The sequence below is a fragment of the Notechis scutatus genome, chromosome 2 (genome assembly GCF_049901735.1).
Source record: "Notechis scutatus isolate UNSWTSFEM ecotype Mainland chromosome 2, rNotScu1.2, whole genome shotgun sequence".
NCBI classification, from domain to species: Eukaryota; Metazoa; Chordata; class Lepidosauria; order Squamata; family Elapidae; genus Notechis; species Notechis scutatus.
This window is the reverse complement of record NC_142010.1, coordinates 122,843,828-122,870,358: the sequence shown is the minus strand read 5'-3', so window position 1 is coordinate 122,870,358 and position 26,531 is coordinate 122,843,828. Positions and strand designations below refer to the sequence as shown.

The window sequence follows — 26,531 nt, the reverse complement described above, 5'->3', positions numbered from 1 at the left end:
TATCCCAAAGAGATAATACATTACTTCTTTCTCTAGACATGTTACTCATAGTTTCCATTATTGCTTCAAGTCTTTAAGATAGGAAGAGAGAAAGGCAAGACACATTCTCTTCAACCAGGTCTCACTGCAACCTTAAGTTGCTTAACCTCTGTGTAAGGTAGATTAAGAAATTCCTTTCCAAAATTTTACCTGTTCTTCTGTTTTGGCCACAGGATGATGGGCTATTGTTCTGTTCGCACTATGCTTACCATTATATTTGATGAGGGTTCTTTTTTATAATATGTGGCTTCATTGATAATATTTGTACTTCTGGGGGTGTCCACTAGAGACCAATGGATTAGATTCCAATGAAGGTTCAACATAGGCCCAAATGCTGAATTTGCTGGAGAGGGAGAGATCATGGAGTATCCTGGAAGAAGACATGGCTGCCTCTAATTTTGAGTGCAACTGTTCCACTATGTATTAATATTCCTAGTTTTTCAACTATTACAGTAAGTTTTTCTGAAAGGCCTGCTAAGTTTTCTTTCCAAATAGTTTACCTTTAAATTTGAAACACCTCTAGCAATAAGTAACAGCTACAGATTAGATAGGAAAAGAAGGTTTGGGATTATGGAATTGTTTATTAAATACATAATCTTATTTCAGGGAAATACAGTAATTTGTATAACTGTTCAAATTAACTTAATTGTATTGCTATTATATATGCTATTAGCACAAAAGTTATTTGTGACTGAATAGAAATTAAACAAGTTGTAAAGCAAACCCAATGGGAAAATAAAACATATTTTAAAAATAGCATGGGTGAATGTATCATATATTCTACATTGCAAACAGATGATAAATTATTGAGCCAATAACTAGAAGAAAACAAACCTTCACCTTTAATAAGGGTTAACATTTCAACTGTATCTAACCCCTTCTTTCTTAGGGTAGTAATGTAACAGGAAAAGGTCGTTTTTTTAAAACAAACTTTTCATGTAACATCAACTTCCTTGTGTGCTAGTCATTAAGGAAACATTTGTCTTTAAACAGATGGGTTTACTAAGCATTTAACAGCAGCAAGCATCTAAAGCTGTGGTCCTAAGCTGTTTCTGCGCTTGTAAATCTGTGTGGAAAACAAGACACACATCACTACATTTTATGCAAGGAGGAATTTGGGCTATATGGAGGATTGGCAAGAGTCAATTACAATTCTATCCTCATGCATCTTTAACAAGATCTGAATAAATTAGGCTGCAAAACTGTGATTTGTCTGAAGCCCATTGGGAAATTTCACTGTAGCCAGACTATGGCTAAGTAACAGGCTACAATTTGCTTGAGCTCCCCTTGAATTCTGGTGCCAGCAAAGTGCAAAAAACTCAATGATAAATAGATTTGCTTCTTTGGTCCAAATTCTTTGAGTCTGTTACATATTAAGATAGATTAACAGAGTTGGAAGGGACCTTATAGGTCATCTAGTCCAATCCACCCCAAGCCCCCTCCCCACCACTCAAACAGGAGACCCTACACAATTTCTGAGAGATTCCAGTCTCTTTTATTTATACTTCGTGGTATAAAAGAAGAGAGAGAAGAAATTGATTTCCAAGTATTTTCTGATAATTTTCAAATGTTAACCAGAACTTTTCTTCCCATCTATTCCCCATAGGTGACACTAATGTTGCAGAAGATCAAGTTATTTGTAGGAAATCAGGATGCTAATCATATGATCTGTGATTTTGTTTTGTTACTTAACCCTTAATTCTAAAATCAACCCAGGAAGCCTATAAATAAGCAATCCCATTGCCAGGACCTCTGCAACATTGGATTCCATGCAGCTGAATGGTGGTTATTTTTAAACACCTCAACTGCCCTCCAAAATATGACTGCAATAATGTAAGGCAACCTGATCCTTCGAAACTTTTGCTAGAACAGTAGCTCATTATTATCTTTTTTTAAAGATATTTAGCTGCAGCAATTTAAAATATAAAAAGGGGACATTTAGTTCAAGTTTAGGTTTGTGCATTTTCAAAACATAAAAGCATTTCAGTCAGATTTGTGCAAAGTATAAATCAAATACAGCAAAGTGTGTGCACAGCCAATTGACCTTTCAAATTCTATGTACTACATTATTTATGTCATTAATATGGGATAACAAAAATATATGTTAGATTGTCATAGATTAGCTGTCTAAGCACACCTAGGGCCTATCTAGGGTAGAGGTGGGCAATTCATTTTCCCAAGGAGTCACATCAGGAACTCAGGCTGTTGTAGAGGACTGCCATGAAGGCCCTGGTGTACATATGCTTCCTTCTGCTGGGAAAAGAAAGCTCTTTTAACTGCTACATTCTAATCACATACACCTTTCTAACTACATGATTATTTTTACTCTGGCTCTTTGAGTGTTCGTAGTCTTCCTCTAAAATTGCATTATTAGCTAAAGCAGTGATTGCAAACCTTTTGGGTTTGGCATGTCAAAAATTCAGAAAATGCCTGATTTGATTCTGGTGGTATGTCTGTGTCTGTCTGTCTCATGCACACACAAACTGAACAAAAGAGAAACAATTCTCTATATCTCCCTGGTATTTAGGCCACCCTGAACAATGGCATTTGGTGGCAGTGCTGAGGCTGGACCTGAAATAGAAGCCCTTGTCTTCATCCCTGGCACTACCATTGCCACTCAAAAGGCTGCCTTGCGCTATTCCCCAGGCCCTGCTGTGCACCTCTTTCCTTCAGGTGGCCTTTCTGTTGACAAGCCTCTGAGGTTTTTACCTGAGGCTGCTCCGGGTCACACAAGGCCTTTGTTCTTGAGAATGATTTTGAAGAATGCTCTTCCACAGCCTTGCAACCTCTGAGAAGCATGCAAAAACACATCCTCACAGGATATTTGGAGGCACATGTCATGTGACAGTAGCAATAGCACTTCACAACCGCTCTAAGCGGTTTACAGAGTCAGCAGAGTCAGAGGCAGCAGATTGTTCCCCACCAATTTTGGTCCTCATTTTACCGACCTCGGAATAATGGAACATGGAAGGCTGAGTCAATCTTGAACCAGTGAGACTTGAACTGCAGGCAGCCGGCAATCAGAAGTAGCCTGCAGTACTGCATTCTAACCACTACAGCACCACAGCTCATCAGTATGCCCCAATCTCACACAGACTCTGAAAGTCATGAGAGAACAGTGTTGGTGAGTGTTCGACACACGTGTCTGTCATGCCACCAGAGTCTGAATCTGAGGGGGAAGATGAACAGCTGACAGAGAGCAGGAGAGTGGCTCCGTTGGCTGTGGAGGAAAATTTGGGGCTCAATTGCAGTTGCAAGTCGAGGACTACCTGTACCCTCCATACATGATTTCTGAAAACACCAGAAGCCAATGCTACAATAATTCAATTAGTAATTGAAACTACTAATTAGTGTTTGTGAAAGCTTCATAAGTGAAAAAGAAACTAATTAAATAGTTCCCCTACAACTAAGTGGGGTTTCTCAGTGTTTTAAGCCATTGAAACACATTATCCACTGAAATTACTTGTTGATATAGGAATTGCATTTTTGAGCATGTGCCATATTTTTCTTGCAGCTTTTTTTTCCTAATAAAATTATGTTAGCCAATAAGATGATTTCATCTGTAACCTAAGGTTGCTTCCAAACAAGGCTTTTAGTATGCAAATGCCTTGCCTAATTCAATTTTTGGAAGCTCTGGATGATGTCTTATTTTTCTAATTATCCATTTTTCCCGTTCACAGTTTCATAGTTTCTTACTATAAAAATATCTGATGAAGAGGGGAATAATTGCAGAGTCATTTTTTTGATCGATGGTTCCTGAGGCATTCTGACAGGAATGTGCTCCAAATGTTGCCAACACATAACAAGCAAATGACAAAACCCGGCAAACAAAGTCTCCTGTTGTCAGAGTTTTAAACTAGAACATATAGAGCAGTATACAGGTAGGCCTCAACTTATAACAATTGAGCCCAACAGTTCCATTGCTAAACAAGGCTAAGCAAGACAGCCTTGCAACCTCTGAGTATTAGACAAAATGGAGGAATCTTACATAATGAAAACTTTTCCATGTGAAAGTAATATCTTTCATATTAATGTCAAAGATGAAGAAAAGTAAACGGGCAGTCCTCAACTTATAACCATTCGTTTAGTGACCCTTTGAAGTTACAGAGGCACCAAAAAAAGTCTTATGACTAGTTTTCACCCTTACGGCTGTTACAGCATACCCATGATCATGTGATCAGCTTGGCAACTGGCCTGTATTTATGATAGGGGCACCATTCTGGGGTCATGTGATCACCATTTGTAACCTTCCCAGTTGGCTTCTGACAAGCAAAATCAATGTGGGAAGCCAGATTTTCTTAGGATGATTCACTTTACAGGAATTCACTTGACAACTGTGGCAAAAAGATCGTAAAATGGGGCAAAACTCACCTAACAATTGTCCTGCTTAGCAAACGGAAATTAGGGGTTCAATTGTGATTGTAAGTAGAGGACTACCTGTACTTAAATCTACTGCTTTAAGTTTAAAGAACACCCCATTGGTGAGTTGAGACAGTTAAGCTGTGATTCACAATCTTTATGAATCTATGTGGGCCATAGTTTGGAAAAGAGGGAAGGGACGTCCTATTGGAACCCCCACTGCCTCAACACACACACACACACACACACACACTTTTCTAAATTTCACTCCTTCTGGAGGACAACAGGCTTATCCAAACTGAAAATCTGACTGCAAAATGCTTTTAAAAGGAAGAAATCTACTTACTGCCCAGGTGCTGATTCAGATGTACTTGCTGATGACTCCACCAATTCATCCAATTGCTTTCTCTCCATTTCTCTATCTGTTAGAGAACCACTTCTCTGTTATCCTTTGGGCCAGAGAAGCCTATCCACCTCTCATTTTCCTCATCCAACCTATCAGGGAAAATCAAGCCCCAATCCCTGTCTTCTTGCTTTGCATTTTTCTCTAGGCATACGATTGAACATATTATACACTAGAGCAGGGGTGTCAAACTCAATTTCATTGTGGGCCGCATCAGGTTTGTGTTTGATCTTGTGTGCAGGACTGGACGTGGCCAGGGTGTCACTTGTGTTGGGGGGCACCTGTGGTGGCCTGAGCGCTCTGCCAGCAAACACAGGCTCCTGAGCTCCATTTTCGGCTGCAATGGCCTCCTGCAACCCCCTTCCAGCAAAAATAGAGCTCTGGAGGGCCGTGTGAGGCCCTCGCAAGTTCCATTTTCACTGGCAGAGGCACCATGAGCCGGTCCTTCGCTATTTCCAGGGCGGCCCTGCAGGCCAGATCGAAGCACCCTGTGGGCCGAATCTGGCCCCTGGGCCCTGCACTGGAGGAAGTAGTCTTCCTGATATTTGGAGTCCCCCACTTCAGGACTATTCTATTAATGTAAGACTCATTACCACCTTATTTTAAATGGTTCTGCTTAATGATTTTCTTCCTCAGTTTAATTCTCTTCCCAGAGGCTGTGACCACTTAGTATGCTATCCAAAGCTTATTGAATGAACTCAGTCCCTTAGGCTGAGCCACATATTAATTTTTTAGCCTAGCATGTGGTACACACAACACACCCGATTTTAAAGGGAGTGAGTGAGAAGAGAGGATTATGTGATCAATCAAGCACTTGGCTGCTATTTCTCTAAGTTTGGGAAACTTTTACTCACTTCCACTTCCTCTTGCCCGGAAAAAAAAAAACATACAAAGGGGAGATGCCATAGGAAGGGCTCAGGCAAGTGAGCCAATGAAGATAATTGGTACCATCATTTACTCAGCCTTCCTTGCCCAGAGAAAACAAAGCAGGATTGAACTGATAGTAAGCAAAAAGCCAGTGCTAATTGTACTGTTGTGAATTGACCAGCTCTTTCTGCTGACAGGCTAAAATGCATTCAGTCAAGAGTTAGCAGCAAGATCCCTGCTTCTGCTTCAGTCACTTACTGTTTCTATGAGCTATGTTTTCTACTGGGATCCTTGTGTTAGAAATACAACCATCCATTTGAATTTTCTTTTGGGTAGTACAATGGGACCTTCCACCCAACACTACAAATGCTGGCCTTTGGATGAATTGCAAACAGCAACATGAGCAACTTCCTTGAAACAATACATGACCTCTTTCTATTCTCTTCTTCCACGGGATAGTGTGGAGAACTAGACACCAACCTCACCAAACCACATACTGATGGAAGAAGGGAATTTAGTTATCCTTGTTGTCTGCACAACCTGGGGAGCAGGTAATTAAGCAGGCAGGGACACTGCTCAGGTTGTGTCCTGAAGCACCATACTGTAGAAGTAATTCACTGTTGGGGTGTCAACAAAGGATGCCTAGCCACCCTCTTCTTTCTTGCATATGTCCCTTCTCTCTTCAGAAACATAATTCAAGGCTCTTTTTGTTTTGGAGGAAGGATGGAGTTCCTTTCCTGTAACTTTTTCTTTTCCCGCTGGGAGAAGGAGAAATAGCTGTTTATCCTTTCTTTTCTTCTACGGTTTGTTTCCCTTTCAAATTAAGAGACAACTTTAAATCCCCTCCCCAAGGCTTAGACATTTAAAATCATAGGTAATTTAGCCCTGTTTCATTACTCCTTATAATATGCAACCAAAGGGCATTATAAAAAAATTACAAGGATTACACATAGGAATTTGAGTTCTTTTTGATGCTGCCTTTCACTGGTCTTGCTTATCTGTGGATGATTTTTAGGGGCTCTAATTACAAAATAGCTATTTGAACTGCTCATAAATGCCTTTTTTTTCTTGCTCCCTTCTCTTTAAGGTCAACAGGCTGAACCTCAGCAGCAGGCTCAAAACCACCGTTTAATATTTTGTTTTTCATTTCCCAAGCAATGCCCTCCTTGCTTCAACTATCTCTCCTTCTACTTATATTATTGTCCTTCAGCCCAGACTTCCCCCATAGACTAGGAAAGCCCCAGCTACGTTCCGTCCTCCAGGAATCCAAAACGATTCCACCAGCCCCGGGATTTCGGGAGAGCTTTCGACGGCCGGCGCGGAATTCAGCAGGAAAAAGGAGGCGAATAAAGTTGCTCCCCTACTGCTTCCTGATTGGTCCTTGAGGCAGAAGAGGAATGAATAGACCAATAGGTACCATAAGCAGGGGTGCGGACCGGGAAGAAGTAGAAGACGCTGTCTAGAAGTTGGGTGATTTGGGGCAGGTTTTTTTTTTTTTCCTGCTTAAGAGATTATTTAGACACTCACTGATTTAGCTGGCAGGGAGGAGTGTTCTTTAATAGCAGCCACTGGTTTGAAGGTAGAGGCGTGTGACTTGTGATACTGTACAAGTGTATTTAAGTGGCGGAGGGTTGTGATTTCACACAGCAAACGCTGATTTAAGTGGCAGACTTTTAATTGGCGAACGGCTGCTTCAAGGCCCAGATAGCTTTGATGAGAATGATTACTTCCACCCTTAACTCAGTCACGGAGAATATGCGATCGCTAAAAAGTCGACACCTGTTTGATAGCTCGAAATCAACTTTAAAAGACCCCCCATTCATAATTTCATGGCGGTTAAAAAGAGCGTAGATAATTTTCTTGTCCTCAAGCTGCCAAAAGCAAACCCCGCTCGAGTTGTTTGAAAGTCGAAATCCGCTAAATCTAAAACTTTGAATTCCCACAATACTTCCAACTTTTTCTGCTCCGTTTTCAACGCCTCCCGATTTTTTTATAGCTTCCCATAAGGTCCTTTTTGGGGGGGCAATCGGCTTTTCACACCTTCTCAATCCCCCTCTCCTTTATAAGGCTTAATCTCTCCCCCCGCCTTTCCCTAAACTCTCTTCCTAATTGGATCCATTCCTTTCTTCCGGTTCATCACCTCATCTTACCACCCCGTGCTTAATACAGGTCCTAATTTTTTTTTTAACAAGTTCAATTTCACAGGATACTATCTTTCCCCCTACCGTTGCATTACTCGACGGCAGTCTGCACCTGCTAACGTTGTAGAAGCTTCTTTTACGGGTGTACGCACAAACTCCCCGCAGGGTCAACCTGTGGGACCCCTGGCAGGCCTCTTTCAAGAACGGACCTCAACACAACTCTTCTTCCTACCACGTCTCCCTCATCGCAATCCCGCATTAATTCCTCCCCTCCATTCTTTGGTTGTACAATTGGCGGGAGCCTCCCCCCCCCATCCATCCAGTTTCGCCGCGTGGATCTCCCTGCCGTCTACGGAGGACCGGTGGCTCAATAAACCAAGCCTTCATTGGTTTCTCCCCCCCCCCCACCTCTGCCTACTCCAAACAAAACTCCCCCCATCCCCAAATTCTCTTATTTCTTCTCTTGATGCTGGTCCTCCGGCCCCCGCCCCATCAGAGCCGCATTTCCTTCCCGGGATCTCCCCAGCCCGCCTTCCTTCTCACGTTCCCCGCCATCTGCTTCGCAAAATCCGTCCCAAGGTAGCAACCGCAGGATTTCAAGCCTCAGAAATATTGGGGGCAAGGCGGATCCTGTTCCGAGGGGGAGGGGCGGCGCAAGGTACCCGGTTTCCCCCCCCCTTCCCGCACCACACCCGGCCGCTTAGATAAACCGTGCCTCCTTCATATATACTTTTTGCGTTCTGCAGAGTTGCGGCAGGTCCCCGCGAAGAGTTCGGCGCAAGTGAAGGAAGCCCAGAGTTAAATTTCACTTTTCCCCCCTTTTCCCACCGTCGTTCCTCCGCCCCATCCCTCCCCGTTCGCTCGGCTCCATCCCTCTCGCTTTCCTCGGCAAGACTCCCTCGGCAGAGTCGCTACAAGTCAGCCTCAGGCTCCGCAAGCCAGCCCCGCGATTCTCATTGGTTTGGTTTCAAAGAGGTGGAGACACATGAGCCGGTATTAAAAATCACATGGGTCCTTCAGGCAGTAGCTTATTCAGTTGTTTCATTTGCAAGGGGTGCAGCGGTTAGCGGCGGACCTTCGGCATGCTTGTCTGGATCTTACGCTCTTGATCATAATAGTCATTCATTGCGTAGCTTAAAACTCACCCGCAGGTAAGGAAGATTTTTTTTTTTTTTCCTCCCGGAGAACACCTAATTGTCTTTTTCCTAAAGGAGAAAGAAACAGAACCTCGAAAACCGGGCAAATATTTCGGGATTGTTGATACTCGATGCAGAATTCCAACCCCACAGTAGTTTTTCTGAGCGTCGGGGGTGTGAAAAAAACAAACAACGACCCCAGTTTCTGATTGAATAGAAGCGGAGCGATTTTTCTCCTCCTAAACTCCCTGTTTAGCAGCTGCTTGCATTGCTCCTTTGGATAGTTGGCGAAGTAGTCCCAGGTAGTTTCGTTCGTAATTGCGGCGATTTATGCTCTTAGGTTTCACTGCACGACGCAGACTTTGCAGTGCTGCTCTGCATAGAAGTTAGCAAAGAAAGCTGCTAGTTATTAGTTGCTCTCTTATTTTTGCCGTTTCCTTTTTTGGCCCGTGATTACAAAATAAAAATAAAAATGCTGTGACTCAGGGAAAAGGTCATAGCATCTAGCCCTTAGGTTTGCCCAGTGCAGAACAACTTAAAATACCACATGTTTACTGTTCTTGTTCAGCATGCACAGAAGCCTTGAGTGGATTCCCCCCCCTTTTTTTTTTGAAAAGGAGAAAGAGGAAGAGAAGAGAGGGAGAGAGTGATGGATGTTGTTATAGGTGCCAAGAACTGGAAGCAAAAGAAAAAAAAAAAAGCTGGTGAGAGTTTTACAGCTTCGGAGAGATTGCATCACATTAACTTGATTCATTATAATTTTTCCCCATTTAGATTAGATTATTTTCATTATGCTAAAGCCCGTTGCAGATTTTGCCATCCGAAAATAGTTTATTCTTGGAACGTTTAGTTGGGATCAGCTTCAAGCAGCTTTAAGGACTACTGTGAGCAATTCAAACCTCTTCTTATCATGCTCTTTCTCAACCCCATATTTCTGCTTTTCTGGATTGTGCTGGGTCAGCCTCTAGGCATATATGTACATAGCTGCATGCATGTGCATTATGCTGTACCATATTCAGTCCTTTTTCTATACTTCTATCTACACAAGGGGCTTATCAGTGATGCTGTCATTTGTAATTACTTTGTCATCCTCATCTTATACAAACAAGTTGGCTAGGTGTGTTTCCATCATATTTCTTGCCAACATTGCCTGTCACTTTTATTTTTGTTTTTAAAATGCTTTGATTATGTCATTAGGAGAAAAAAAAACATAGAATGGAGATGGGAATGAAGAGACAGCAAGTAACTGGGAGGCTGCAAAGAGTCTGGCAGACAGTAGAAAAGAGCATTGATGTGAACTCTGTTCAGAGCCATTCTGTTTACTCAAAGGCACAGACAAGGAGCAGTTACCTTCACTTAGCAACATGTGCCTTGAACAGCCTCAGTAGAGGTGCAACTGGGAAATAACTGCTATATGCTCATTAACTATTCCTCCCTCCCCAGTCCTTTCAGCTGCTAAAATCTCTCATCAGCCTCTCTGTGCTGTGTTTTTGCTTCAAAGCTTCTATGTAGGTGCAGTTGATTTAGATTCGGAACCTATCAGCTGTACCCCTTTTTCTTGATACTTTCCAACTGTCAACATCTACTTCCAAAATCTGAATTTTGGGGGGGGAGGGTATTTAAACAAAAGATTTGCTTTCTTTTTCTAAAGCTGTAGAAGGGCTTTAAAAAAAAGGCACTGAGCTGATTTATGAAGCTAGTCCCAGATATTTTTAGTTTATTCTTGGGATGCGAAAGAATCAGCTCTATGGTATAGTTCAGTAGCATTGTAGACTCACAATTCAGTTGGTGTTTTCTCCAGGTGGAGTGTGGGAGGTCTGCTGGTGGGCAAGAGAAAAGAGAGACAGGTGGGCTGGAGGGACACACAAGCTTTCAGTGTTCTCAAGATTTCTAGTGACATGTGTCTTGGTAAATATTTGCACTATATGAGGAAAACGCACTGCCAAGCATGATGCTTGATACCCTATTTTAAATAACAGGGCTAATGTGGCTACATTACTGAAAAGATTGTGCATCTATGATAGAAGAGGAAGGGAAAGAAATGTTTCTGCAGCTAAGAAATGACCATTAGCAACAAGTTTCTTACAAAGAACCTTGCAGAGCATTTTTCACCAAATTTTATACCTAGTTTGTGTATTTGGAGGAGGACTGCTACATATGACATTGAAGGAGCTTGCTTTGTCTACGTGTGGCATATGTGCAAAAAATGTATCTTCTAAATATTTTCAGAGCCTGATTCTGCCTGGATTGGTATTAGAAGCCAAATTCCTAATATGCTGTTCTTATCCTTATCCGGAGATTAAGTGTTAACCTCTGACCCCATGCCTTTTTCTTGCTGCTTAAAGGAATGTAAATTATGGAAAAAGAGCCAAGACTGTAATAAATGGAGTGTGAATGTGCCAACTCTTTATTTTCCAAAATTCTAGATGAGGTCTCAGAACATTATAGAAAGTTATAGTCCAGTGTTTTTTTTTTCATGAAGGGTCACTTTATCTGACCTGTGTGGAGGCTTTGCTTCCAAATATACAATGCTGATAATGATTTGAATTTGATCAAATGCCCACAGATCAATTTGGCTTTGTAAAATCTTATTCTGTATAGATATCCTATGTCCCATGCATATTTTTTCCTTTAAATCCAAATATTCTTCTATCCTACATCTCTCGCCCCTCCTCCCCCTCTCTTTATTTTTCAACCTGAGAACGAATATGCATTTGAGAAACCGTAAGTTATTGGAAGTTACCAGAAGATAATGCAGCAAAAAGCTTGCAGATGACAAATTTCAGGAAGTTACTAATCAAAAACCAGGATAGAGTTCTGCTTATCCCTCTGCTTTATATTTTCATCATTCAGCTGTTCAAAAAGAAATATCTCTAAAGTACATAATATATACAGGTGGAATCCAGAAAATTAGACAAAGGTTTGTATAATATATATATTGTATAATATGATTAGATGGTGGTAATACCTAAGAAAATGTCCTTCTCTTGTTAAGGTTTTAGATTACTAAAATGTATGGCATAAACTGATATGGCCCACAAATTGTTACTCTGTGTAATGTATTTGATATCCTGCCTTTCCTCAGGAGCTCAAGGCAGCTTAATGAAGATTTCCTTTCATTTCATCTCCACAACAACTCTTTGGAATAGATTGGGCTGAGAGAAAGTCACTGGCTCAAGGTCATCCAATAAATGTTCACAATGAACTTAGACTTGAACTTGGCTCTTCCCAGTTGTAGTGCAACACTTTTACCACTATTCCACATTGGAAAAGCTTTGATATTTCACTTAAACCAGTGATTTTCTTCTTCTTCATTTAAGACTCTGTGAGATTTGATATTGTTCCTTTTTAAGGTACTGCATTATGAAGGTGCCTTCTGTATAAACTATAGAAAGGGGGCTCTGAATAAGAAGCTGCCATAATGAATAAGAACAATAAATTGATGCAGCATTACAAATGCATTCTTACCTGCTGCATTTTTAAATCTTAGGATTTTTATGGAAAATGTGAAATGAATGTATTTCACTAAGGAAGAAAACTGAATGTATGTTGTGGTTTCAGCATTTAGAAAGCTACAGTCCCATATGCTGGAAATAGTTGACTTCCTACTGTGTTTCTCCAACAATACGGCCTCCACCAATAGGAAGGCCCAGCATGATTTCTAGGCATGAGGTGAAATTAAGCCCCGCCCCCCACATTTAGGCCTATTCAAACCATGCTTTTCCCCGCCATTTCTCACATCGTTTGTTAGAACTACACGAGGTGAAGAGAAATGGGCAGGGGAAGGGTGGGGGGATGGGGAGAAAACTTGCCTTTAGGAGCATCCTGCAGGTAGCCTAGGCTAGAATACCCCGATAGCTGATAGAAGCTCCCTGAAGGCAGAGTCCCCAGCCGCTTCAGGGCGTGGTGTGGCTACCCGTGTCCCCTCACTTTTAGGGCAGTCTCTTTCGGGCGATGGAAGCTTCCCAAGTGCAGTCACCAGCCACTTCGATCGACCGATAGAAGTGGCCTCGGGGCGAGCGCACACACACCACACTCCCTTTGCCGCGAGGCCGCTTCTATCAGCAGACGAAAGCTCCCTTGAAGGCAGAGTCCCCAGCTGCTTCAGGGCGAGGCGTGGCTGCCCATGTCCCCTCGCCTTTAGGCAGTCTCTTTCGGACAATGGAAACTTCCCAAATGCAGTCACCAGCCACTTGATCGGCCGGTAGAAGTGGCCTCGGCGAACGCGCACACACACACCTCCTGGCTGCGAGGCCGCTTCTATCGGCAGATGAAAGCTCCCGAAGTGGAGCTTTCAAGGGAGCTTTCGTCTGCCGATAGAAGCGGCCTCGCGGCGAGGGGAGTGTGTGTGTGTGTGCGCGCCCGAGGCCGCTTCTACCGGCCGATCAAGTGGCTGGTGACTGCATTTGGGGAGCTTCCATCGCCCGAAAGAGACTGCCTAAAGGCAAGGGGACACGGGCAGCCACGCCACGCCCTGAAGCAGCTGGGGACTCTGCCTTCGGGGAGCTTTCGTCCACCGATAGAAGCAGCCTCGCGGTGAGGTATGTGTGTATGGGCCGCTCTAGGTGGGGGAGGAAATTAAGTCACCCCCGAAAAGACGGACTACCCGTTTTTTCAGGGGTCAAAAAAATAAGGCCCAGCCTTATTTTGTGAGAAACACAGTAGTAAGCCTTAGTAGTGCTTGAGTTGCGACTGTAATGCTTACAGTCGTAAGCCATGATAGTTGTAAAATTGTGACCAGACCCATTCTTACTATTTTTGTGGCAGTTGTTAAGTGAATGGTCATAAGTCGAGGACTACCAGTGTATGCATGTATGTATGAGTACTGTTCAGCTAGCTGCTCATGATTTGTCATGATTTGTCAGTCATTTGGGGTGGGGGTTGGGGGTGGAGGGAACCAAAGCTCTTTTGCTCTTCAGGTTCAAGAATGCACACTTGTCTTGTAGAATTCTGTTTTGATTGAAGGATTTTTTAATTAACAGCATTGCTTGGTAAGAATTAAAGGCATACGTCATCAAAGAAGACTTAAATGAAGAAGCAGGTTTTTTAATACACAGGCAATGTGATGCAGATTAGCTGTTAATTGGTTGGTTGTATCTTGTGGCTTGGATTAGAACATGGATCCCAGTCAGAGTCCTTAATTGTTGTATGTCACTAATAAGGCAAAATCAGGGCTATTCTTTATCTTACTCATTAAATGCTCTTAATCCCAAGATTTTCTGTCTGTCTGTCTGTCTGTCTGTCTGTCTGTCTGTCTGTCTGTCTGTCTATCTATCTATCTATCTATCTATCTATCTATCTATCTATCTATCTATCTATCTACCTACCTACCTACCTACTCATCCACCCACCCTTGCACTCATCCACCCATCTATTTTGCGTGGACGGCAAAGGATACATGCTTATTCAGTTATACCCATTGGCTTAAAAATGCAAGTGATTAAAAGATACATTCTTCCCTTCATAAAGTTATTCTTGGGTCTTGTTCAGGTTTCCATTAAATATTTACTGCATTTCCAATACATTTTGTAGTTTTCATTCCATTAAAATAGCTACCATGAAACTACTTTGCTTTCACAATCAAAATAGAGTTTCACGAAAATAATAAAAAATAATATTCAGTTATTGCTTTCTAATACTCTTTAAGAAAAAGCTTTCAAAGGGAAATCAAACTGTTGAAAATGGAGTAAAAGAAGAAACAAAAGTTTTCTATTCCAAAATTTCAACGTTGTGTGAAAGCAGAAAACTTGGCAAGGGATATGGGTTGCAGTGTAATATTTGGTCTTTAAGAAAGAATTCCCTTTGAAATCACTTGAAAGGTTTCTAGCAGTCTTAAGCCAGATCTGACAAGCTGAACCTCCAAAGCCAAAATGCTATCAGAATAATCCCATGCTGAATGATTTCAAAAGGCTTGCTGTCTTGTTTTGCAAACAGGAATTAGATGGCATCTCTAACACTTTCTGAGACATATACAATTTTAGAATAATACCATTATGGTACTTTTTAAAAATACAAACATTTGATCTGTGTATTTTGCAAGGACATAGATGCTGTGTTCAGGATATTTGATGTTGATTTTCTTTTCAGAAGAGTTTGATTCTACAGCTATGCTAAATTACCACTGAATAAATTATGTGCTCCTTGACTAAACAAAATTGAGCATGCTAGGAATAAAAAAAGAATTGGGGAGATGAGAAAGAAAGAGAGAGTTGTTTCAAGCATTTGCTGATTCTTTTTTCCCTCTTATTACAGGTCATGTCTCTTCCTGGTAGATGATCAATTGTGAATATCACAAGGTTCTCCTTGGCAAAGTCAAGTGTTGACGGAGGCACCAGCTTCTCCCTCATTTTTTTTCATCTGAGTGTGTTCACAAGAACATTCAAAACTGTTTCTCCAAAGAGTTCTGCAGAAACTCAGACTGTTTTCTAAAGCAGAAGCACCAGAGTCCACATCGGAAGCGATGGGCAGTGTGCGAACCAACCGCTATAGCATCGTTTCCTCGGAAGAGGATGGTATGAAGCTGGCAACTATGGCAGTGGCCAACGGTTTTGGGAATGGGAAGAGCAAAGTAAACACCAGGCAACAATGCAGGAGCCGGTTTGTCAAGAAGGATGGCCATTGCAACGTCCAGTTCATTAATGTGGGTGAAAAAGGTCAGCGGTACCTAGCAGACATCTTTACCACCTGCGTCGACATCCGCTGGAGATGGATGTTGCTTATCTTCTGTCTGGCTTTCATCCTCTCCTGGCTCTTCTTTGGTTGTGTATTTTGGTTGATTGCCTTATTGCATGGGGACCTAGAGGAAACGGACAAACCTTGTGTGTCTGAGGTGCGCAGCTTTACCGCAGCCTTTCTGTTCTCCATTGAAACACAGACCACTATCGGCTATGGCTTCAGGTGTGTCACAGATGAGTGCCCTATTGCAGTCTTCATGGTGGTTTTCCAATCAATAGTTGGCTGCATCATTGATGCCTTCATCATTGGCGCTGTCATGGCTAAGATGGCGAAACCCAAAAAGAGAAACGAAACTCTCATCTTCAGTCACAATGCTGTGGTAGCCATGAGAGACGGAAAACTTTGCTTGATGTGGAGGGTTGGCAATCTGCGCAAAAGCCACTTGGTGGAGGCACACGTGAGAGCTCAGCTCCTCAAATCCCGGATCACCACTGAAGGAGAATATATCCCTCTGGATCAAATAGACATCAATGTTGGGTTTGACAGTGGGATAGACCGTATATTTTTGGTCTCGCCCATTACAATTGTCCACGAAATAGATGAGGAGAGCCCTTTATATGACTTAAGCAAGCAAGATATGGACAATGCAGACTTTGAAATTGTAGTGATATTGGAAGGCATGGTGGAAGCCACCGCTATGACCACTCAGTGCCGTAGCTCATATCTAGCAAATGAAATCCTGTGGGGCCATCGCTATGAGCCAGTCCTATTTGAAGAAAAGAACTACTACAAAGTGGATTACTCCAGGTTCAACAAAACATACGAAGTGCCGAACACACCCCTTTGCAGTGCCAGAGACTTAGCCGAGAAAAAATATATCCTCTCGAATGCAAATTCATTTTGCTATGAGAATGAAGTTGCCCTTGCGGGCAAAGAGGAAGAGGATAGTGACAATGGGGTGCCTGAGAGCACGAGTACAGATACTCATCCAGAAATGGACCATCTTAGCCAAGCAGGGGTGCCCCTAGAACCAAGACCTTTGAGGCGAGAGTCTGAAATATGACTGGGGGTAGGGAGAATACGTTCTGCAATGTTTAAAATGTATTTCACCATAACGGGCATGCTGCATTGAGAAGTGGCTGCAAACAGGTTTTCAGCTGATGGTACTGTTGGACACGGATGGGCAAGCAGCCCTAAGGAGTCAAAACCCTAAGCTGGTTTTCAAGTGCTGTCTTCAGAGTAGGTACAGCAAGGCGTGAACTTGGAACCTGAAGCACTATGTCTATTAATTGCTAAAAGGCACATATGTTGTAGAATAAATTATGTATATATTTTTTTACAAAACTTGAACTTGCAGGCAAGCTTTGGTCGAGCTCTATTGTTTGTTATCCATGGTTTTTCCTCCCCAAATGCTTCTCCCTTGGGAACAAGAACATTTTTAATGGCGTAACCAAGGCAAGAGTCTGCCTTGGGTTTTTCTTTTTCCTTTTAAAAATTGCTGCTAACTACTTGAACACAAACTGTAATTATTTTTGTCACAGTTTAATACTTGTTTCCTTTTATATATACGTGTGTGTATCCTTTCAAACAGAGAAAAAAGAGGAGAAACCCCCCCCCCCAGTCTTGAATTTGTTTATTTTAAATCTCTGTCCATCAATCAAGTGACTGGTGAACTAGGAAATCTGTCGGTTGAGGCCAGTAGTTCAGTACCTAGAATCAATTTCTCTCCCCGACTATCCAGTTACAGGAAAATTCTTATGTAACACAAGGTCATGCAGTAGCCTATAGCAAGCTATTTTTTTTTTTTTTTAAATAGTGCTTGGAAATGGCATGAGATTCATTTCACCCAATATATGTTTTGATTTCCAAACTACCTTAGTGAATACCAAAGAAAAAAGATGCACACTTTTGCACAGTGGACTTTTTATTTAAATAGAACAGGCTGCTTTCAGACTATTTTTCCTCCCTTTCAGGTCCTTCACGTGTGTATTTTTTTTAACTGCACCTTATTCCAAAAGTCAAGTTTAGAGTACAATTAACAGTCCCCCCCCCTTTTTTTTTTGCTCCATTGCCCTGGTTTAGGGAAATAACACCACCAAGAGTTGCTTGATTGTGACAGGTAACAAATCTAGATATAGGTAGATAGATGAGCTTCTGATTTTTTTTAGAGGAAAAGAAAAAAAAAGGTTGAGTCAAGGAAAGGAAACACCTGTTCTTTCCTGTTTGTTAAATACCAGAAGACTGTGGCATAACATTGAAGATTAAGCCATGCATACATTCCAAAGTAAGGTCTAGGATGTAAGCCTATAATAGAAGCAGACTGGCATTTAAGGGAAATGAACCATTACATGTAACCATTACAAGGGTAGAGTTATACTCTGTCTAAGTTACATTGGCAAAGATTGGCAAAGCGTTTGTTCAGCCATGGTAGGTTAGCTTAAGTACTAGGAGCACAGTTGCCGCAGGGTCTCAGGGGAGAAAAGAAACTGATGGAATAATCTGATGCAAGGATCGCCATACAGTGGTTTTGTGTGTTTTTTTGGCATAACTTCCCCTTACCAGAATAGGAGAACAGAAAATGACTGTGTGCTGTTCTGTTCTGCTCAAGGGAACATTCGTTTGAAGTGAACAATACTGTAAAAGATTTCCCTTTGTTTTGGGGTTCAATGAGTGATACATCTTAGGGTGATCAGTGGGTGCAGTAGCTCTATCAAAGCCTTTGAGCCATGACTTTCATGGTATTTTTTGAGTCCCTGGCCAAGAATGCTGTAACACTTATCTGTGCCTCTAAGATCAAGTGTACCCATTTAGCTGCCCCCTTAAAGTCCTCTCCAAAGGCCGAGAAGAAGGGTGTCACGAAGGGATCACACTCCAGATTCTTTTACAGTATTGAATCTCACTGTATGCCATTAAAAATAGCTTGTTCTGGGTCTAGTACTGTTGACTAAAACAGAGCTCCAGTGAGGTTTGGGTGTCCCGATTACTCTGGAGACGGTGGCATTTTCCCAGAGAGGATGGAATTTAAGCAGAGTAGATGGATTTGAAACTCGAGAAAGGTTTTTGCTCTTCCCTCTGTATCCAAATATTGTTTCTATACCATAGACTGAGGCTAAACTCTTTAAGAAAACAACCACGCTCCATGGAGAGAGTTAAATCCGCATGGCAACCTGATTGGAGCTCAGTCAGGAAAATAAATAAAAAGCAATTGAAGGTGATTTGTGCTGCTATCATGATATATATTTTTGCAAAGGAAAATAAAGTGCAAACCAAAGAGTATTTAGTAATATGTTAAACAAAGTGAGGAGGAAGTTACTCCAAAATGCACAAAGTTCCCACTTGCAGAACTTGAGGCATTAAGTGGAAGGGTGGGTTGACAAAGTGTTGAATATATATTCATTTTTAAAACAAACACACTCAGAAAGGGATTTTTCTAAAAACCATTAAATGTTCTTTTTTGGCGCAGAATTGAGATTTCCAAGATGCAGGGTTTTATGTTTTCAAATTTTTAAAAACAAATGTACATTTTTATAAAGTTTATCAAGTATTTTTTCATATTTAAAGCCAAATGTAAATAGAAGTCCATTTAAAAAAAGAAAAAAATGGCAGGAGATAAGGTCAAGTTGGCATCATTTAGAACCTACGATGCTACTGGTTAGCATGGTTTTTAGCAAATATTTACAAGCCTTATGGGGTTTCTAATGCAATGAGTTTTTTTGTTATTTATTTAGACATGGATGTTTTACTTTGTTGTGTTTTTTTCCCCTTGCTATTGGCATTTTTTTCCTGTCAGATTGCTGGAGACTTGATGAGAGTGAATAATCAGTTGCACTCTTTGTTGGATTATAATTTTTTTCTTCAAGCAACCCTTTGTCTTTCCTTGTGTATGTGTCTTTGTCTGTGTGTGTGTGTGTGTGTGTGGGAGGGGGAGGGGAATTGCTCCAAAGAAAGTTCTTACATCATGGTACCTAATGGCCCTAACATGTCTCTATAATTATTTTTAAAATAAAACAAAAGCATGCCTGAGGAGATGTAGTCTGGATCCCATGATCCTTCTGAAGATATACAAATTTGTTATTTTCATAATAAGAACAATTATGCCTAATCCTAAAGGGCAGTTGTTCAGAGAGTTGAGATAATATAGATCTGTGATGCAATCATTGACCACTTAACACTGATGGGAAATTTCCTACTGATTTTGCTGGAATGTGAATTGCTCACTCAAGTCGCCAGGCTGCAAACATGAGGTCAGGGATAAACAGTAATTTTCCTATTCCCTGAAAAAAAGAAAGCCAAAAATACTTGAATGGGGGCCCTTCATATACGGATCTGTTTTACTCATGACATGCTCAGGAGAGAGAGAGAGAGGATGAATTTTTATTGCTACCATACTCATCTGTAGTCTGGCATTCAAGATTAAATATGAAAAAAATTCAGTAAGCTCACTCTGTATTTTGGTTGGGGGCTAAGACGTAGTAAAACCACAGTTGCGCTTCCATCTCTTGCATATGCTTTTGGCCAAAACAAAGGGTTCTGAAGTGGTTATTTTGTCCTCTTATGTCCATTTTGTGTGTGTGTGTGTGTGTGTTGGGGGGAATTAACAAGGTAAAACAGAAGTACTGTAACGTCTTTTGGGGAAAAAAATTGTTGGCTGCTGTTAACTGTTTTCAAGTAGCAGAGGGCTGCGTAGTTGCCATCCCACGGGCAACCTGAGAGAACTCCTTTTTTTCTTCTCATAAAAGGATTTCTGTCCTGCAGCTGTTTGTAAGGTGAACAAAACTATAGGCATTTGACAATCCTTCTCCCTTACGATTTCCTCAATTGCAGCCTTTTGTATCAAAGTCTTCCTAATGTACTGCACAATTCATGGACTGTACATATTTTTATATATATTATGTCTTATTTTATTATTTCTAAATAAAGAAATTAATATTCTTGCACTTTTTATATGTTACTGTTTTTTTTAAAAAAAACCCACAAACCCACAAATTATTATTGAGGTTAATGGCACAGTCACTTATACAACTATGCTTCTTTTGGGCAGAGCTGGCCTTGCTTCTTGAGTTCGCTGGGCATTTGTGTCCTGTGGAAATAGCAATAATTGGCTTTTTATAACAGCTGAAAAATAAAATACATTCAAGAGGTTAATGCAGTTTGTTTCTTGTTCCTCAACTCTACAACATTTCAAGAAGATGTGCCAGGATTGTATTTCCTTAACAGCTTTTTACTAGTGTAGAGTTCCCTACAATTCCAGTTTCTTGTATTTGTAGACAACAGAAAAATACAAGCTTTTCTGGTAGTTTCCTTATTCCTTGTCTTTCCCAGGCCAGGCAACATTTTAGAAAGGAAAACTTTCGTATTGCTAAGGCTTCATTGGTAAACATTTTATGTCTTTTCTTTAATTTATTCTGGACAGCTGAAGTCTCAGATTTGCCTGAGATGGAAGAAAGAAGGCTGCAGTGACTAATACAGCATTAGGAAGGCTGCTGTTTATGTTGCATTATATTTCAGTCTAGTGATAGCGCAGCTGAATTGAAGGCAAACAGTGACAGTCTAAAGCTAAGGCCCTAACCTTCGAGGGCCAAATACACTTGGCATTTAGAGAACATCTCATGGACATGCTCAGAAAAAATTGCTATATCTTCTAGAGGATGGTGTTTTTTAAAGGCTGTCCTTCCTATCCTAGATGATGTGGCCCTCCCCTTCCCCCGGGAGGAGGGGGAAGGATAATCTATTGCAGTTTCTCACAACATTTTATTTCTGAAGAAAGTCCCTGGGATCTATAGGGAAATCAGTGGCAGTTATGTATTAGATTTATATCTTGTCTTTTCCTCTAGGATGGTGATGGCAATCCTATGATACGTGTGTCACAAGTGACCCCCATGTCATTTTTTGGTGACAAATAAGAATGTGTATTTTGCCTGGCCTCTGGACCCTCTGGAAGTTGTGTGAGAGGGGCCTGTTCTCGCATGGCCTCTAGATCCACCGAAAGGCCTGTGACAACGGGGTGTGCTTTTCTACTCTTTTAAGAAGCTGCCAGACGACACAAGAGCATTCTCGGGCCTTGTGCAACCCAGAGCTGCTTCAGGCAGCCTTTTTTTTTTCTGAGAGATAAATTGAAAAATATTTACAATTAGGTATTTATTTATTGAATGTATATGGCTGGGATGTTCAAGATGGTGTTCTTAGAAATGCAACCTATTCCCCGCCCTCCTTGATTCTGGCATACAGAATAAGTTAAAACTTAGAAGCAAATACTTATTAGATTTTTATCTTGCCATTATTACTTTATAAGTAACTCAAGGCAACAAACATTCATAATATACCTTCTCTTCTTTTTCTCCACAACAATCTTGTAGGTGGGTTGGGATAAGAGAATGACTGGCCCAAAATCACATGGCTTTCATGCCTAAGGCAGGAATAGAACTCACTGTCTTCTGGTTTCTAGCCCCGCACCTTAATTACTACACCAAATGCTGTAATTTTTATTTGATTTTTTTTATTTCTTATTGATTAATTGAATCTGGATGGGGAAATAATTTTGTTTTAATTGTCTCTGATACTAAATTTTATCCTGATTTTTTTTAGTTTGGGTTTTTCACATAAACTGTTGAGACTATTTCATGGTAAATACATGAAATAAATAAGTTGACTGAATTATGTGGGCAACATGATCCAAAGGAGAAAAAGCAATATTTGCCCAGGATTTAAAGTAAAGATGCACGCCAGGAAAATTAAGAAAACTTTCAATCCAGCTATGCTGAGTATGAGTACCTCACCCTGACAGTACTGCTATTATCAGTGCCACCATCTTGCTAGCTTAAAAAATAAAGGAGATAAAACTATATGTCTTCACTATTTCCATGATGCTTCAATCAGATAAGTTTTAATGCCTGGTGTTCAACATATAATCTCTTCCTTGACTTGTAAGAGCTTCACTAATGGTAAGGAAGGTTTTCAGAGGTCATAGAGTCCTTGGCATACTTTCCAGTTCTTCAATTACTTCCTTAATCAGCAAGGATATTGAGCATAACAGTTTAAGACAATTTGCTAAATGCCAAAGCAACAAACACATAGAAAACAATATCTCCTTGCCATTTTGCAAGTTACACATTTCAGCTTAAGATATAACTATTGCTTTTTGTTTCTATGATTTGGTGAACTATGCTTTTAGAAATAGCTGACATATTATACTTCTTATCCTAAGAAAAATGTCGAATTAAGTAATGATAGAACCTTATGTGGGCTGAAAATGGCATTTGACTTTTTTGTAAATTATGCTGTGACTGGCTGTGAACTGCCCTGTGAACGTGTTCATCATAAACTAATCTGGGGTTTGAAACTTATAAAATAATATAACCTTCAGCTTGTGGCTGATAGCGTGATAGTTATACAGTATGTTATATAGATTGATATTTTTGAGTTGTTTGAAGAGTTTTCCTTTCTTTGTCTGGTATTTCTGGAAATTGTGACCTAATATCTCTGAAAGGAATTAGGTCTAGTAAAGTGGCCATACACTACCCTTATCACAACTGAATGTGCTGAGTTTAGCTCAGTTTAATTAAAACTTACGGTCTTAGATCAAACACAGCAAAGTAAACAATATATACAGCACAACTATCCAATAAAAGTCTATATAAAATAAAATAAAAGTTTGTGCCTGAACTAAACACACTTGTAGAACAATAAGGTCCAAAGGCTTCTAATTGTCACAGATAAAGTACAAAAGTTTGGCTAGAATCTAGAAACCTCCTGATCATGGTAATTTAGTTGGTAGCACTAGACCAGTGGTTCCCAAACTTTTTCAGTCCACCACACCTTTGGTGCTACAAACTGATCCTCAATGCCCCCACCCAGGGGCGGGATTCAAATTTCTGTGAGCCTGGCCTAATTTGAGGGTGTGGCTCTGGTTCTCTTACTAGGGAAAAGTGGTGAAGATTTTATGCACAATAAAACCTACCTTTTTGCTTCTTTCTTCAGTGTGTATGTAGTATGGGCAGTTCCCAGGTTAAGAACACCCATACACATTTTGAGCCCAAGCCTGCATAACATATTTTCCAAAATGTACTTTTAAAAAATCAATACATTTGCTGTCCTGAAAGGTGTACTTCTGAGCATCCCCCAAAGTCTCCATCATTTGAACTGATCAGCATGCTGGGTATTTCTTTGTGACTCTTCCCCTCCCAAAATGTGTTTTTTTTTCTTCAATATGATCCTTTCCTTTCTCCTCTCCTCTCCTCTCCTCTCCTCTCCTGTTGTGAAGACATGTTCTAGCCTAAGGCATGGGTTTTATAAGTCAGTCTTGAAACCAAATTAATTTCTCAAGGGATGTTAAGTCAGAGGGCAAATTCTATAACAGAGAAAGCCCCTTTCCTAATTCCCATCAGATGATACTGTTTAATGGGTGTGTCATGGAACATGTCAGTTCTGCCTGATCATATAAGATAGGCAAAAATTACAGTAGATGGTCCATAGAAATCCAGGCCGCATGCCATGAATAATTTTATTAAGTAATAAAAAGCTGGTTATTAATTTTAGAAGCTAACTAACAATCAATACCACTCACAAAACACAGTTGTTACATGGGCATGCTATAACTGCTCTTGCTGCTGGATTCTGGGGCAGCTGCAGCTTCTGAGTACTTTTCCAAGGGCAAATGCCTATAGAATGCATTGCAGAAATTCTTTCACCAAGTGACCAAAGTATTGTCCATAAATTGGTGCCCAAGATGAATTTGTGAAAAAGTCTTTCTGACCACCTGCTCCTCAAGCAGAAGCTGTGAGTCCAGAAGATTCTCAAATTGCACATCATTTTCAAAGGGCAAAGTGTGACACTAGTCAGAATTAAAGATGGAACCGCTCTGATCTTGGGTGCTCCAATTACCCACAGCAATTTTGTCTTGTCTGAGTGGAGCCTGAGTGTGTTTCTCCACATTTAAGCCCTCATGACCTCCTGACACAGGGGCAAGACCTTGATAGTATCACCAAGTTGGACTGATTGAAATAGATTGATATGATATAAGATATAATGTAATATATAATGATATATATGCATGTTCCTTTTTGTCTTCTTATTTTGATCATGGATTTACTCTTTTAAGAAAGCTTATCTTTTATAAATTTTCTTTAACCTTCACTTTTTAACATAGATTCACTATGTCAAAATAATTCACCTATTAGCTGTCTCTGTTCAGTATTAAATAAGCTGTTTTTAAAAGTATGCACAGAATTTACTATTTTATACAGAATTTATATTGTAACTTGTTATGTTTACTCAGTAGCATAATAATCTATATTTTGTTTTTTCAATGGTAATTTGGCAAACAGGTTAACACAGTTCTCGGTGTCAATATAATAATAACATAGTAATTCTAAAATCATTCTTAGAAATCTGATTTTAATATTTCTTGGAAGTATATTTATGAGGATTATTTATAATTTAGAAGTAGGGCTTCGGCTGCCTTTGAAAGAAATATTGCTCTTATACATTGGCAGCATTTAAATAATTTTATATTATAATTGTTTGCAATTTACATCTAATATATTTAGACTTGCTTGATTATATCTGATGTTTTGAATTTTTAGAGTTTTAAGTAATAAATCATTCTGCCTAACTTTTTAAAGGGCACGTATGAGTTTTAATTTCTCTTTTCTTTTGTAGAGCTCCTGGGTATAACTTGTGAATTGCAAAGGACTTAAATTATCAGTGAAGTCAACATGTGGGCAGTTTCAACAAAAATCATAATCACAATAAAGCAAAAATATAACACAATGAAGAAGTAAGCTGAATAAACTTGTGGTGTCACTGTGTTTATATTCCTGGCTTTTTAAACTAGTGCATTGACTATTCAGTGCTCTTTACAATGGTACTGCATCAGCATTAATGAAGCTCAATAAATCAATTAGTCTGCTCTCTTTCTATTTTTTGCCCTCATAATGAGCTTTTTTGCAAGTGACCTTGCATGTAGAGATGATCAAAGGGAAACTTGCACAAACTAATAATCTTAACTGCAATAGTATTGAACACAGATAGCTGAGTATCCGTTAATTGGAAGGAGAATGAGATTATCCCAAAATAAAGCAATTGCCTTCTAAGTTTGCCATTGTAGAAGAGTTAACATTTAAATTCCAAGATTTGCTAAAACATCACAGATTTGCTCGCATCACAGCTCTATTCCTCCTAAAATTCATGGAGTCCCTTCATTTGGACAAAATGTGAAGATGGTTGCATTCAGATAGATGTTCAGATGAAGGTCTAAAAAAAGGGAAGGAAGAGCAAGAGGTAGTGGATATGTTTGAGTTTCAGAGAAATTATTATAATTGTGTGTGCTAACAGTATGCTTATCAAATGACCATGTCTGTAACTGGCCTTAAAGATGTGTGTCTGGTCTTTTCTTGTCGTATGAGTTCCCATTACTAGTAGATGGTGAAATCGGGATTTGACCAAACCATCCCATTGCCACGTAGCCCTGAAATCTAAGAACCTTTAATGAAAAGTCAGAGAGACAGAACTGATTGATTGAAACAGATTGATGGGACAGAAGGGAGAGAATAATGTACAAAACTCTGACGAATGTTAAATTGGATTATAGACATTAGTTCATAAAAGCAGAACTGGATACAATGGCAACGGGGTCTACAAAACTGCATGATACACTGGAACCAAGCCTTCAAATATAATTAACTACCAATCACCTATAAAAGCAGGTTACAAATCAATTTTAACTGCCTTGCTTCTTTAGTTTTTCCCCTCCTGAGTTCCTTCCTCATGCTGCATCTCCATTTCCAGATATATTCAGATGGCTGTGAGTCAGACCTCCAATGAAAAAAACAGCAAGCAGTTAGAAAGACTTAGCAACTTCTGCCCTGTGCTTATCATTCTTCCATTTAAAATTATCCCCACTTAATCACATTC

The 26,531-nt window shown here is 40.3% G+C and overlaps 1 protein-coding gene across 1 annotated transcript; it reads left to right on the top strand.

Moving 5' to 3' along the window:
• The first annotated feature begins 8,834 nt into the window (after window positions 1-8,834).
• KCNJ2 (potassium inwardly rectifying channel subfamily J member 2) lies at window positions 8,835-20,557 on the top strand. Its single transcript, XM_026675809.2, has 2 exons — window positions 8,835-8,960; window positions 15,198-20,557. Exon 2 carries the CDS (start codon window positions 15,406-15,408, stop codon window positions 16,681-16,683), a length of 1,278 nt encoding a protein of 425 aa, XP_026531594.1. The 5' UTR covers window positions 8,835-8,960; window positions 15,198-15,405; the 3' UTR covers window positions 16,684-20,557.
• Window positions 20,558-26,531: the final 5,974 nt, after the last annotated feature.

Bases quoted from the DNA above. Each gene is read 5' to 3' on its own strand.
- KCNJ2 (XM_026675809.2), top strand. From the start codon at position 15,406: ATGGGCAGTGTGCGAACCAACCGCTATAGCATCGTTTCCTCGGAAGAG.